The following is a 14,985-nucleotide window of genomic DNA, read 5'->3' as shown; positions in this document are numbered from 1 at the left end:
TTAAACAATGTCACGATGGCTAAAACTGTACAATTAAGATCTTCTCACAAGGCATTAAAGAAGTCACATGATTCAGTCACGGCAAGCACCCGTACATATTATATGAAAAGACTCGTTTGCAATTAAACTTTCATCTCTGATGACATTAAGATGATTGGCTTAAAGCGGATCAAGGAAACTTCGTTACTTACATATTAAACATCGATAATCTAATCTTTACTTAGATAAAATACTATTATAAGTGCTACTTAATTACGGCCTAATAAAGCTAGCTAGAGCTGCAAAATTAACCAATCCGATCCCCCAACCCCAAGTGAAATCCACTCTAATTGACTAAGATAATTGGCCTAATGCGCTAATATCAAATTTTACTACTTTAGCTATTCGACCACAACTCACTCTCGCAATTATGCTTCACGAACTATATTAGTTTTGGTAAAATCTCTCCATTGTCCATTATTTAACACTATATATAATGCATGTATAAGCAATAAAGTGACTTTGTGGTACATCATTACCCACAGTATTCATAAACCATTGGATTATCAATTGAGTATGCTCTTAAAAAAATTAGATATGGTTGGAAGGTTCCTCGAGAAAAAGAAACATGGTGCGTCGACGAGTCGCTACCTCTCACGCTTTCTTAGAATAACTAATAATATAAACTTTGATTTTGTCTCGCAATGGTACCCTTCATGCCATATTTCAAGTGCTTCGTGACTCGTCAATCTCACGATTACAACTTCTCTTTTTCTTCATCATACATGAGAAGTATTATATTAAAAGTTTACGTGTATTATATAGCCACTTGGATTAGCTGTTAGTACTGTAAGGTCACAGTACTACCCTCAATTTAATCATCTATAAATACCAAATTAGAGTGCATCTTATGGATCTATACCATCATACTTGTTAAGAAAGGTTACAAAAGAACACATAACTGTTTGTTTTGTATATATGGCTGGTTTTGTCTATAACCTTCCAAGTGCAAACCCTAGTCCGCAGTCTTTTTTCAAAACCTTTGGCGATCGCGTTCCACTTGTAAACTTGCCAGCCACGTCAGAAGACTCTAACCGGAGTGCGGAAGATGATGAGCGGAAGCGGAGAAGGAAGGTATCGAACCGCGAGTCAGCTCGGAGATCGCGTATGCGGAAACGGCGACACATGGACGAACTGTGGTCTATGCTTGTTCAGCTCATCAACGAGAACAAATGTCTCGTCGATGAGTTAAGCCGAGCCAAGGAGGGTTACGATAAGGTTATAGAAGAGAACATGAAACTTCGAGAAGAAAACTCCAAGTCAAGGAAGATGATTGGTGAGATCAGGCTTAATAGGTTTCTTAACGTAGACGGCGATAAGATCTGGACCGTTTGATCGAGCGGAATAGTTTGTGTTTTTGTTTTTCTATATATGGAGAAGAGTGTTCTCTGCTACGTAAAGTTTCTGAAACTGTAACGAAGAAAACGAAGTGAATTTAAGATTGTGTGAATGAATCAATGGGTGGTGAGAGGGTTTTTAAAAGTTACTTTTGGATAAAAGGCGCACAAGATTATGATTTTATGGTTTTTTTTATTAATGAATTACCGATTATTTTAATGACTTAACCAAGAGACAGTTACAAACCGGGAGTGAACCAATAAACTCACAACACATTATTGAGGAAATCGGTCTAAAGGAAAACCCGTTGGTTACCTTTTTTAATGTTTAAGTATAATTAAATTTGAGGTTATGTCACCAGTCGATCCTGTCTAAAGTGGTTGTGTTTCCTAACTAGTAACACATCCCACCAGGGATCGACGGTACCTTCATGCCTAAAAAACAGGTGCAATAATGGTAGTTACGACGTGGAGACAAAAGGAAGTTATATATATGGCGGTAGTGATGGTGGAACAGGGGACGCATAAGAGGTGGTAATACTTAAGAGGAGATTACTTACACAGGGGACGCATAAGAGGTGGTAATACTTACACAGTGGAGGCATAAGAGAGGTTGTAAGAGGATGTTACTTACACAGGGGAGGCATAAGAGGTGGTAAGAGGATGTTACTTACACAAGGGAGGCGTAAGAGGAGGTTGCATGGTGGCATAGGAGATGTTGGTGGAGGTGGTTGCACAGGGGAGGCATAAGAGGTAATTTAAATTACCTCTTTTTGTTGTCCTGAATCATGATTAGCAAATGGATGACTAATTAATTTAGAAGTTGAAAGTGTCGAATCCTCTTTGTAATTCACATACAATATTTGTTTTGGTTTTCTGACAAACATAATCCACGTATTGCAAATGTATTTTGGAAAATCATCATGACAATATCTATTTACAAGAATATTCAATGAATATATATTTTAATGTACATTCGATAAAAATAAAATAAACCCTTTTCTCTCATTTGCTAATACTAGCATTTTAGTAAATTATCATATACTTACTCAAAATTATCAATCTTGCTAGCTAGTACTATTTTCTTTGAAAAAAAAAATGATATAATAGATAAGAAACCTTAGAAACAATAATATTGAATGAATACAAACAAGAAACCTCTACCACTAGGCACTAGTTAGAGTTACGTTCTAAATTATAATATTTTGCTTTCTAATATCAATGCAGACCATAATGGTCCGTAGCATCAGCAAAATAATTCCATTGTGAGCATGTGAAACTGTCACTCTAAAGCTTTAATTGACTTTCATTAGTCGCCCCTTCGACCAGCTGAAGGATGATTACTTCGATTAGTACTTTTAAACTAAAATTCAAAAATATTAACTAAAATCAAATATTTGAATATATTGGTCGATGAAATAAGCTATAAAGTCTAATATTTATGTTTATTTAGATATAAATAAAATAATTTGAGAAAAGTTGGAACAAAAACATGATGTACTGTTTCCTCCGCTACTATGCAAGGGCCGCCACAAATGCCATCAATCCACACTTTTACGATCTCGAAATTTGATATATTAAGTTTAATTATACTTCCAAGTAAAAAGACAAAGTTTAGTTGGATTGTTAATCTTCAAGCAGACTATATAAACTAGAAATGATGATGTATAGGGAATAAAGTCACTTTATGCTAAATTATTACTCACAAACTTCAAAATCCATTGGATCATCAATTAATTAAGTATGCTCTTTAAAAAAAATTGAGATATATAGTTTGAAAGGTTCCTCAAGAAGAAACATGGTGCATCGACGAGTCGCTACCTCAACTAACCTCTCACGCTTTCTTAGAATAATTAATGATATAATCTTTCAATCTCTCTACTTTACTTTCAACTTTCAAGTGCTTCATGACTCATTAAGCTCACGATTACAACTTTCTTCATTTATTCATTTATATAAAACACACAATTAGAGTGCAGCTCATTGAATCCATCATGGCTAGTTTTGATTTAACATATTCTTGATCCCCTGCCCAAAAGGATTACGGGTTCGAATCTCACTACAAACAAATAGACTAACAAAAATTACTTCGGGCTACGAGGGTTACAAATCAATGGTCCATAATCTGAAAAAAAAAAATGGTTTAATTTAGATGGATTTTTTTGTTTGTTTGCAGCAGACGGAGTTTAATTATTGTTTTTTTCTTTTCTCTATTTTAAGAGAATAATAGTTCAAGATGTCGTAGATTTGCGTGGCCATGCGAGTTTCACAATATCAACGCATTCTGTTCCATGCACCCTCTCTCAATTGTTTCATAATTCAAAGCAATTCTAAAGCTAACTTAACTAAACTATCCCACAACTCAAAAATCGATGATGGGAATAATGAGCTTTCAAACGGCGATGGACCTGATCTTCGCCGGTTTCTCTCTTATAATCGGATTTGGATTCTTTGCTCTCATTGCCTCTGTCCTCTTCTCCGTCGCTTTCTTCCACCACGTCAAACTCGCCACTCCCATCCCATCTCTACCGCTTTAATTTCCCGCCGGAGATAAATTAGTACGAGACGTTCCTTAGTTTATCCCTTTTTACATGCATGGATCCGGTCACGTTAAATCCCGACCATGTCAATCAAATGACTTCGTCGATTTTCTATAAACTATAATTCTATATCTATACAGGTAATTAGGTTTTATATCCATATGTATTGTTTTAGATAACGTTAAATTTGGTTTTCAGCAAACTAGTTCACATTACAAGGAATGTGTAATGTGAAATAAATTGTAATCGCAAATTAAATAATAATAAATACAAATAAAGTTTTTTTTTGATAATTAAAATTGGTTGGAGTTGGGGAAAATAATAAATATTACTAGTCTATCTCCTTAACCACTCGGACATATCGACTGTTTTATAAACAAATAAAGTTACACATTACTAATGTAACACTAGTTAACACACTTATAAGCATGATATATTTTGTATACACTAAGTTTTCCTTGGTAATTGTCAAATTTTTATCATTATATTAAACTACGGAACCGTCGGAACGTCTACTCACTAGTTTAGTTGCCTTTTTTACATTATTACTATAACCGTGATAACAACTCAGTATGATGAGATACATAGGATGTTAATATATTGATACAAACTATAGAATATAGACTAAGCCTCATCAGCTAGCTAGTTAGACTGTGGTGCCATTGCAGCTTCTTTCACCTCCTTGAACTCATAGTTTCTGTTGACATTTTGTTTAAAGGACCCTGGGATGTTGAAACCAACAGTTGCTGGGAGTTTTTCGGCATTCTTGCTTACGAGAGATTCATACAGTCCCTTGTCTAAATGTAAATGGAGTGCATCACATGAGCCACCATAACATGTTAGCGGTTTGCAATACAAGGCCTGTCTATATCCACCACCGTAATTGTCCCTGCCGAAGTGGACTCTGCTACCACCAGATCCTCCAATGCACAGACCGGGAAGACAGAACCCGCCCTGGTAACCAAAATGATTTCCACCAGACCATTTCTGGTCTATGTTAAGGGCTCCTCCAACTGATAAGCTTAGCAAAAGTGTTAGTGAGAAGGAAATACATATCCATTTGAGTTCTGTCATTTTGCTTCTTTTGGTGTTAATAGTTGAAGGCTGGGAAGGATCATAAATGTATATAGTTGTCAATATGGTGTCATGCTTTTTTCATTAATCAGTAATAGGAGCAGAAAAAAACTCGGCAATGTAATGTGAATTTGTTTTGGAAATAAGGGTCTCGTGGTAACGTTTTAGGGAGGAATTTAAGGATATTGTTAGTTTGGCATACTTATTAGTTGTTTTCAAGTTATTTTACTATCCTATTAAAAATAAAAAATCAATAGTGCTTGAGACAAGACAAACGTATATTTTCAGGTTTTATCTAGCTTAAGCTCTAGATTGCATTGAAACAAGAATTTAACTCCAGAGTGAGCAAGCATATCGATTCCATTGGTATATTTTAAAAGAGAACCCGTACGTATAGGCTGAATAATGAGGAGTCCATGATAGCGTTGTTAGGGAGTTGATGATTAAGGATACTAAAATGTTTTAAGTTAATTAAGTTTCCAATTCAAACAGTTTTAGATAAATATACGTAAACTGTTTTAGTTTTCACTCGTTCATAACTCTTTACTATACTGATGTGGCTTCCTCTCATAACTCCTCTCTTATAACTATGGAATTTTTAGTAAAATTAGTTGATTGTAACAGTTTCTCAAACATACAATGTTTTTTTGATAAACTAATGGTGGTTGCTTTGTGTTTCACAACAGTATCGCTTCTCTTGTTAATCTTTCCCTTGGATGTCATTTTCGATTTATCAATCGAACATGTGCAGACTAATTCTTTGACCGGAATGGTTGGTTCTTCACCTTTGCTTGTTTGGTCATCCTGGAGTTGAAACTTGGTAGACCAGGTCCAATGTGTTGTGCATTATACTAAGTCACATTCTCTCTCACATTTTGTGGGTCATAGAATTAGATTGGACGACCCTTATTTCATTATCATCTACCTGTTTATTGCTTATGCACGTGCATGGTTGATTTGAGATTACAATGTGGAAAGTGACTTGAGAATCACATCTACGTTGAGGACGGTCCTCTCTTAGCCAAGCTGCCAGCTAAAACTCTTTTGTTGTTTTCTGTTCCCAAATTCATTATTAACCTCAATAATCTTAAACTTAAATTTTCAGTCATTTTCCAACACTCTAAACTGTATTATTGATAGAAATGAGTCAAATGACCATCTTCGACTTTCTAAAAGACCGACGCTTCGTTTGCTTGTGGAATTTTTCTTTGATAGATACATTTCTTTCTATTTACTGTTGTGAAATAGGAAGAGAAGAATATCACAAACAGGTTGATTAAGATCTTTTTCTATTTACTGTTGTGATTCCTGTTGCGAAAAATAGTAATTTATGAAATTTTTGTGAAAGTGTTGATTATGACATATATTGAATGATTGAAATTTGTTCTTTCTTTAACAAAAAAAAAAAAAAANGGCATTGAAAGCAGCAGGAGTCTTTGTTAACAGGAAAAGCTATGGTGTGTTCTAGCTACTACTTTGGGGCCACACCTATGGGAACAATCTGGTAACCTTAGAAACTCCTGTTTTGTCATCAGCCTCTTTGTTTTATCCCAAATTCAATCGTTTTTGGATCTGAGTTTTATACGAATTTATGAGTCAAAATTCGTAACACGTTTGCTTTTCAATGGCTACGGATTTATTATTGAATTTTGTTTTTCCTGGCATTACCTTTCTTGATTGCTCTTTTGTTGAAGAGGTAGATTAGAAAAACATGTTCCCGTTTTGTGTTAGAACGGAGTATATGTGTAAAAAGGTAGATATTATTAGCATAGCTCCAAACGGAAAACCACATAGACAAGTTACATGAACGGAGTTTGCATTAAGCAAAAACATAATCCTGTTTTAAAAGAAAAGAGTAGAAACAAACTACATGGTCTGAACTTTGTATCAACTGCTTAAGTTTTTTTTTTCCCTTGATGAGCAGAAGAGAACATTGGATAGCTTGCTTAAAGAAATTAAAAACCAGTATGATAGACTTTATTTGGTTTTGCTCACCTTGCTTCTACTTTTAACACGACTAGTTGCAGTGGTTCTTGTTCTAGCCTTGAGCTCAGATTCCTCACCTTGGTCGCTGAATCTGTCACGAACTCTGTTCTCTTTCTCATGATTGACTTGTTGTTGTTTGGCATTACTATTCTTTGTTGAAGCTGCATGATTCTTGTTGTTTCTTGGATGCTGAGTGCTAGGCCATGAGGATGCATCAGAAGTCATTGAGTCATCACTCTCATTGTTACTACTATCATCACCATCATCATCGTCGTCGTCATCACCACCATCATGGTCGACCTCTTTTACATGGAAATCATCTTCATCATCGTCATCATCATCATAGACAACTTCCGAGTGATGGTTTCCGTGGAAGGTGTCTTCTATGTACATAGTCCATCCTGACTCACAGCTACTCTTCTCCTCAGCACCTCCATGGATTCTTCTTGGAGACTCCATGGCTAACACAAAAAAGGTTAACTTAGCTTTTACTTAACGTTTTACGTACCTAGCTCTTGTTCCCAGCCTATTAACCTCTGATATAGCCTCTCGGTTTGGTTTGGCTTTGTCTCTTCAGACCATCAATAAATAGCTTGTCCTCTTTTGTCTGATTTTATATTTTTCCTTTCTTGTGTTTGAGTATCAGGAAAAGCCGGAGCCTATGGAATCACACTCATATAATTGAATACCAGGAGTGAGTATCACCACATGGCAATCTTAGCACCATTGTTTTCGCTCAATTGAAGTACTACAAGACAAGCCATTTCAGATATATATGAAAGGAGAGAAAAAAAAAAGGTTGGTTAAATTAGCGCCTTGTTCAAAATAAATATAGTACACTTCTATAATAAATTTATAGCCCTATATATAAATTCTCTTTTAGCCCTCTTTCTTATATAGGGAATTGAGCATATTATAGTTCCCAAAACAAGGTTCGAACCACACACAACACAGACGGTTGAGAGAGACATAAAACATCAATACCCACCAAACCAAAGTTTTATCTGTTTGGAGCTCTTATAAGTGATGTGTAAGCAGCAATGCTTATTGGTTAACACTTGTTTTTTTGTTTCTTTTTATTGATAATAGCCATATGATAGGAGGGGATAGCTACAACATGCATTTACTAGTTTTTACTTCCCTCTCTCTCACTCTCTCTCTCTCTCTTTGTTTCACTGGGCTGTAATCAAATCTCACAACTATAAAAGACCAGCTTTTGAGGTGGAAATAAGATAAGACCCACTCAACAAACAAGAAGGAATATGTTGAAACCCATTTTCTTAATTAGGTTAGGAGCTGTTCCTCTTCCTCATTCCTTTAATACTCTTCTTCCCTCCCCAGTCCTGTCTTGGTCATAAAAAGTGTTGCAGCCTTTTGTTGTTCCTCTCTTCTCTCTCTCTCTCTCTCTCCCCCATAAAATAGTTGTTTTCTTTTGCATTGAAGGTAAACGCAACTGGATTTTGTTTTTCTAGTATTTATTTGGTGCATTTACTTCTATTCTTGAGGAAAATGACAAAGCAGCAGAGATTAAGTATCATCTGTGGTGAAAAAAGTAAAGAACTAAAAAGATTTGTATTGTTTCTACTATGACACCTTTGCATCCTTTTTTTTTTTTTTTACAGTAACTGGAATCTATCTTGGTTACAGCTAAGCAAAGTGTGGGAGAAATGAATCCATATGTAACATTAAAAACGGTGGTGGTGTGTAAGACTTTGACCCCTCTTTGTGCATTTAAGTAAATCAGTTTTGGCCTTTATGAAAATTTGATCCTCATAGTACAAATAATAATACTCGCTGTGGGTCTCACGAGTGGAGATATATTAGGATTTATTAGAATTGTACACATCGTTAATGCCTCCAAAGCTTGTTTTCTTTTAGGGACTCACCTTGGATTTTCTCATGTGGGTCTGTACTATTATCATTCATCCTACACGTGTGAGTACTGTTTTCTCTCTATAATATCTTTTGTTTGATTAGTAAACACACACACACACCTTTAGGTATTTGTATATTATCTTACACTTAGGTGGGTGAGTAGTAGTTGAGACTTGAGAACAAACAAAAAAAAAGAGAGAGAGAACTTGTATTGGCTTTTCTTTCACTTTCATATGTATATATTGATAGGTTCTAGAATATTACTTATGTTGTTACAAAATTATGAAGTCAATGAAGTTATGAGAGAACTCATATATATGCTTAATTAGTGATGATTAGGTGGTTTTGTTGAAAGGTTGAGAAGACGAAGTGGGTATGTCCCTTAGCACCAAACTTTTAGCTTTACTTTGAATGCCTGCTTTTGTCAGGTATACTTCCCCATGTATTCATTTGTCTCTTACTTCATAAGTCTCCCATGTGATGTGAAATCATATATATTGTATCTATTTATATGTATATACTTTGGAAACTTCTCTCATTTAAATTAGACACACCACTATACTTCTTCGAGCCTTTTTTCATGATTTGGTTTCCATCTTAGATAAGATGACAAAATATCCCTGCTGTAACATCATACCTTTCGATTAGATTTCTCGACCCAACTTTTTTTTTTCTTTTTCCTTGGTATCATGGTTTTCCAAAAGTTCAATAATTGAATATAGATTTTTTGGTTTCAGAATTCTCTGCTGTTACTGTTTTTTTGTTTTTTTTTTTTTTTTATCAACATTTTCTTATAGAGTGTGTTCCTAACCTTCTAACATAGCAAGCATAACTCAATTAGTATGAAAATGTATATAAGTTAAGACTGTAGATTTTTAAAATTTAACCGTTTATAGAATTATCCCCTTTTAATAAAAGGGAAGTACACAACTTAGTTTTTGTAGACTTTATAAAAAATATAAATGGTTACAAATGCATAAAAATAAAAATAGGTTATATATAGGATATATATTAACCCTATATTCTTCATAAGATAACTCTTTCATATATAGATAATAAATGATAAATGATAAATGATATTCATAAATCATGGAGCAAGATTTAGTTATAATATATATGAAGATCCTTCTTTCGTATGTTTGTATCAAATCGTAGACTTTATAAAAAAAATAGAAATTGTTACAAATGCATAAAATAAAAATAGGTTATATATAGGATATACATTGACCCTATACTCTTCATAAGATAACTCTTCATATATAGATAATAAATGATATCCATAAATGATAACCAGGGTCCAAATGATATCCAAATTTTTTACTGAGTAACGGGTCAAAATTTGAATATATAAATTCATTTCATATATTTCTTTTGTTGAATTGTATAGTTTTATATACTATAATAAACTTTTTAAATAATTTAATTTGGACATGTGCGGGCTGTTTTTAAACTTTTTAAATTAACAAACATAAATTACATATTTGGTCCTAAAATTAATATGCGCTATACTATAGATTAAGTCATAGAATTAACTATCAAAATACAATATATAATTTTAAACACTAGACAAATCAAACAAAATTAACAAACAAAAATATATAATGTTGTTTAGGGTTTGTTGATCCCTTTCAATTAAATAAAATTTACCAAATAAACAAAAGAATGAATTTCAACCCGTGCTCTAGCACGGGTCATATTCTAGTATATACATAAATGTCAAGTTCAACTGAAGTTTAAATGAATTTAATGTGCTTGATCAACCATTAAATTTGCTTAAGTTTGTGTTCCTGGTGCTTCCAAAATTTTGAGTTTCTTAATAGAAGTTATATATCTTGAATTATAAAGAACATTGACATCGAATATATGGTATTTTCAATATAATTTATAACTTAAGGTTTTACATCTAACTTGCTGGTAAATGGATTTTGTTTTTCAAAAATGTTTTTGACTTCTTCATAAAATTATCTATATATCATGATTTTTTCATGCCTTATATGGTAATGGCGCTACCTATGGTCTCATACTCCCATCCTAAGTAGATCTTGACCAGTTACAACTTACAACCACTCGTCAACCATAATTTTAACGAAGAGCTCCATAATAGAGAGAGGTTGAAAATCGGATGTGAAAACATTGTGGATTCAAGATAATCTGAACGTTTTCAACATATCGTAAGGGCACAATCCACATTCTCTTTTTTTTTGTTTTTGTTTTACGGAAGGAGTTTGTCATAAGCCATTCCACATATCTTTATTTTGTTTGGTGATAATCGATTGAATGAGTTTTACATAGAGATTATGTGATCTTGAAGCACGACAACAAGACATATGAAATTTTGGGTCGATGATAAGAAACAAGAAGATCAACAAACTGATATGGAAAGGATGAAAAAATATACTGCATTGCGTTTTGCTCATGATGCCGTTGACCGCAAGTGACCGTCATTTGTTCAATAAAAAGATAAAAAAAATAAGTGGCCCATGCAGGTTTCGAACCTGCGACCTTCGCGTTATTAGCACGACGCTCTAACCAACTGAGCTAATGGGCCGTTTTGCTAATGCTTTTATAGTTTTACTCTTTGAAATTTGTTACATGTCCTATTGTGGATGCACATTCTCAACTCTGCTTACACAGTTTTACACGAATAAAGTAACTTGTTTCCAATATTGAATACTACTGGATTTATTAAATTATTCCACGGAAGATGGAAATATTTATATATAGATATGAGATATCATATGAACATATATATTATAATAAACCACCAAAATTTTCACTAATTTGAAAAAAGATCTTGAGGAAGAGCGGCTAATGTAAAAGAGAGTTTGGTTTGTTCGATTGGAAATTTTGTAGGCTTGTAGCTTAATAAATCACACACACAAGAAAGGTACTAACAAATATTGGGCCTAAAGCGTTATGCGTCGCTGGCGAAACAATCGTTAAGGACATATGAATTAAAAGTTTCGGATGTTAACTTCAGAAAGTCTCCTAGACTACTAAACGTCTATACCAAAACCACCTAACACCAAGTTTCTTCCCCTCCCCCCAACTAATGTACACTGCCATGCATATAACTTTGTTTTTAACCGTTTCTAAGACTGAAAATATTCATAAAATAATAGCAAGTTGACGGCGAATAAATAAGTTATACCGAGAAGATCGTTGTACAATGTCGTTATCATTTTCAAAACTATTTGAGGTTTTATTATAATTAATCGTATAATTGAAGATGACGCCAAAGAGTGGATCATATATTCCCTCCTACTTTCTGATCTAGATTTCGTCATTCGAAGAAAACAAAAATAAACAGATGAAGAGAACAACACCTAGCAAGGATATTCGTGACCTATTTATCTCACATTATGTAAAAGTTTGCAATATTTATTTATTTATGGGGTATTATATATTTCTTATATTCTTGTTGAACAAAAAGTATTAGTTTATATAGTAGTGCCAAAAAGATAAAAACAGTTGAACAAATTATACAAAACGAGACTTCTAGATTTGTTTCAAGAATCAGTGTTAATAAACATGCATGCTAGCTTGCAACGTCTGTAAACATACAAACAAACAAACAAAATGCCTTTAAATAAACATAGAAGAAAATTGCGGAAATTAGTACACTTTATGGTAATATAAGATTTTGATCTTTGGGTCATAGGAAACCCCAACAACCATCTTACAAAATTAGTTGCATCTCACTTGACCTACTTCTCAAGACCCTTGTAACACAAGAAAACTAAAAATCCTACAACACCCTCTTCTCAAAAACTTATATATCTCTTTGAAGTCCCAACCATCTTCACTAACTCCTTATAATCTCCCACAAAAATATTTACATTTTTCCCAAAAGTTTGGATCGAAAGGGTTTCATCATCAGAAGAAGAAGTATGAAACTCCTCCTTGTGTTCTTGATGGTTCACACCATCTTTATCCCATGCTTTTCCTTTGATCTACTGGGAAAGGATCATCCTTTAACCCTAGATTATTACAAGTCTACTTGTCCGACCGTGTTTGACGTCATCAAGAAAGAAATGGAATGCATAGTGAAGGAAGATCCTAGGAATGCAGCCATACTTATTCGTTTACACTTCCACGACTGCTTTGTCCAAGTAAGTACTCATTCACAAACCTTTCTTGAAACACAAGAAATCATCCCGACAGAGAAAATTTGTAACGGATGTGTCAAACGTTTAATGTTATTAAATACAGATTTTAGCTGAAAGGAGATTGCTTTATGGTATGAATGGTTAATTACTTTTTGAGGTTTAAAACGGTATTTCAGGGATGCGATGGATCAGTGTTGCTAGACGAAACAGAGTCACTAAAGGGAGAGAAGAAAGCTTCTCCGAACATAAACTCATTGAAAGGATACAAAATTGTAGACAGAATCAAGAACATAATCGAATCCGAATGTCCTGGAGTTGTTTCCTGCGCTGATCTTCTCACAATCAGTGCTAGAGATGCTACAGTCCTGGTAAATAAACAAGAACTGAAACATATACTCTCTCAAAATAAATATCGTATGTTATATACTCATATAGTATCCTATGAATTATGAAATGAAACAACATTTTAAATTATGGTTTGAAGGTGGGTGGGCCTTACTGGGATGTTCCTGTTGGAAGAAAAGATTCAAAATCAGCAAGCTACGCGCTTGCCACAACGAACCTCCCGACTCCAGAAGAGGCTTTGATCAGCATCATCGCTAAATTCTATGCTCAGGGTCTCTCTGTTGAAGACATGGTCGCTCTTATAGGTATTGTGGTAAACTAAACCGGACAATTGATTTTTGGTATTGTGGTAAACCGGATTACTAAAACCCTAACTTGATGAATAATCTATCTAGGAGCTCACACTATTGGAATGGCACAATGTCGGAACTTTCGATCAAGGATCTACGGAGATTTTCAACTGACGTCAGCCCTAAATCCGATTTCGGAGACGTACTTGTCAAGTCTCAAAAAGATGTGTCCCTCGAACAGCGGAGAAGGTGATACCAATGTAACGGCAATAGACAACGTGACGCCAAATCTCTTCGATAACTCGATCTACCACACGCTGCTAAGAGGAGAAGGTTTGTTGAACTCGGACCAGGCTATGTACACGAGCATGTTCGGGATACAAACGCGGCGCATAGTGAGCAAGTATGCGGAGGATCCATTGGCTTTCTTCGAGCAATTCTCGAAGTCGATGGTGAAGATGGGGAACATTTTGAACTCTGAAAGCTTTGCTGATGGAGAAGTTAGAAGAAATTGCAGATTCGTGAATACATGAAACATCAACAACAAAACGAAACAGTGGAGGAAGAAACTATTTCCGATAATTTATTTATTTAAGAAAAAAAAATGAAACCGATCTTATTCTTCCCCTTATTTCTATTTATAAAATATTTATAGGGTTCTTAAGTGTTTAAAAGAGTTTCCTCATACAGTATTTTCTAAAGATTTTTCAAATGATTTATAAATTAATTACAACATAATCGTTATAAATTAATATCTCAATCGATTAATCACTAAAATAGATTTCTTCGATCTTTTTGGTTATGTAGAAAAAGTCAACCCTTGATTTCCTATATTGATGTGGACGTAACTAATTACATTGTCCAATCAAAAATATTACTAAAACTTATTAGTCCTATTGGGACTGTGCTTACTTATTTATTATATATAAGGAAAAAAAAAAACAAATCGATGGTATCTCGTCATACGTACAGTAAAAAAATACAAATTAACTACAAACAAAATCTCTAAGCGATGGTGATGGAGGAGGCATACAGGTCAGGTCTTGCGAAACATCCAAAACGCTCTTTGGTTGGAAAGTTCTTCACAAGTCTTTGTCTACCGTCTTTCGACAGAACAGAAAGCATATTGCGGCAGCAATGGAAGCTTTCTCGTGGATTCAAGGTTTTTGCTTTGGAGAAAGACAATATTATCTTATTTGAATTCAAGACAAAGAGAGACAAGAAAAAGGTTGTAAAGAATGGACCTTGGAACGTTGATGGTATCTTATTAGTCCTCAAGGAATGCCCACAAGACATTTCCATGGCCGATATTGATTTCTCTGTTGCTTGCTTCTGGGTCAAGCTATTAGGCTTGCCCTATTTTAACTATATAGAAGCAGATGTTGAAAAG

At 34.3% G+C, this 14,985-nt stretch overlaps 4 protein-coding genes, 1 non-coding gene and 1 pseudogene across 5 annotated transcripts; 3 read left to right on the top strand and 3 right to left on the bottom strand.

Moving 5' to 3' along the window:
* LOC104787946 (basic leucine zipper 8-like) lies at window positions 890–1,599 on the top strand. The gene has a single exon (XM_010513608.1). The coding sequence runs from the start codon at window positions 958–960 to the stop codon at window positions 1,372–1,374; it is 417 nt and encodes a 138-aa protein (XP_010511910.1). The 5' UTR covers window positions 890–957; the 3' UTR covers window positions 1,375–1,599.
* On the top strand, window positions 3,749–3,930 carry LOC109133046 (annotated as a pseudogene).
* LOC104787945 lies at window positions 4,338–4,997 on the bottom strand. Its single transcript, XM_010513607.1, has one exon. The coding sequence runs from the start codon at window positions 4,988–4,990 to the stop codon at window positions 4,559–4,561; it is 432 nt and encodes a 143-aa protein (XP_010511909.1). The 5' UTR covers window positions 4,991–4,997; the 3' UTR covers window positions 4,338–4,558.
* Window positions 6,733–8,406, bottom strand: LOC104787944 (pheromone-processing carboxypeptidase KEX1-like). Its single transcript, XM_010513606.2, has one exon. The coding sequence runs from the start codon at window positions 7,433–7,435 to the stop codon at window positions 6,968–6,970; it is 468 nt and encodes a 155-aa protein (XP_010511908.1). The 5' UTR covers window positions 7,436–8,406; the 3' UTR covers window positions 6,733–6,967.
* TRNAI-AAU lies at window positions 11,326–11,399 on the bottom strand. The gene has a single exon. It is a non-coding gene; the product is annotated as a tRNA-Ile (tRNA).
* Window positions 12,662–14,298, top strand: LOC104787943 (peroxidase 11-like). Its single transcript, XM_010513605.2, has 4 exons — window positions 12,662–12,963; window positions 13,137–13,328; window positions 13,445–13,610; window positions 13,701–14,298. The coding sequence occupies exons 1-4, from the start codon at window positions 12,742–12,744 to the stop codon at window positions 14,126–14,128; spliced, it is 1,008 nt and encodes a 335-aa protein (XP_010511907.1). The 5' UTR covers window positions 12,662–12,741; the 3' UTR covers window positions 14,129–14,298.

This window comes from Camelina sativa, chromosome 5 (assembly GCF_000633955.1).
Source record: "Camelina sativa cultivar DH55 chromosome 5, Cs, whole genome shotgun sequence".
Classification (NCBI taxonomy): domain Eukaryota; kingdom Viridiplantae; phylum Streptophyta; class Magnoliopsida; order Brassicales; family Brassicaceae; genus Camelina; species Camelina sativa.
The sequence above is the reverse complement of the archived record's forward strand: the minus strand, read 5'-3'. Positions and strand labels throughout refer to the sequence as shown.

Coding starts and splice junctions, on each gene's coding strand:
- LOC104787946 (XM_010513608.1), top strand. CDS start 958: ATGGCTGGTTTTGTCTATAACCTTCCAAGTGCAAACCCTAGTCCGCAG.
- LOC104787945 (XM_010513607.1), bottom strand. CDS start 4,990: ATGACAGAACTCAAATGGATATGTATTTCCTTCTCACTAACACTTTTG.
- LOC104787944 (XM_010513606.2), bottom strand. CDS start 7,435: ATGGAGTCTCCAAGAAGAATCCATGGAGGTGCTGAGGAGAAGAGTAGC.
- LOC104787943 (XM_010513605.2), top strand. CDS start 12,742: ATGAAACTCCTCCTTGTGTTCTTGATGGTTCACACCATCTTTATCCCA. Junction 12,964..13,136: donor TCCACGACTGCTTTGTCCAA/GTAAGTACTCAT, acceptor ACGGTATTTCAG/GGATGCGATGGATCAGTGTT. Junction 13,611..13,700: donor AGACATGGTCGCTCTTATAG/GTATTGTGGTAA, acceptor TAATCTATCTAG/GAGCTCACACTATTGGAATG.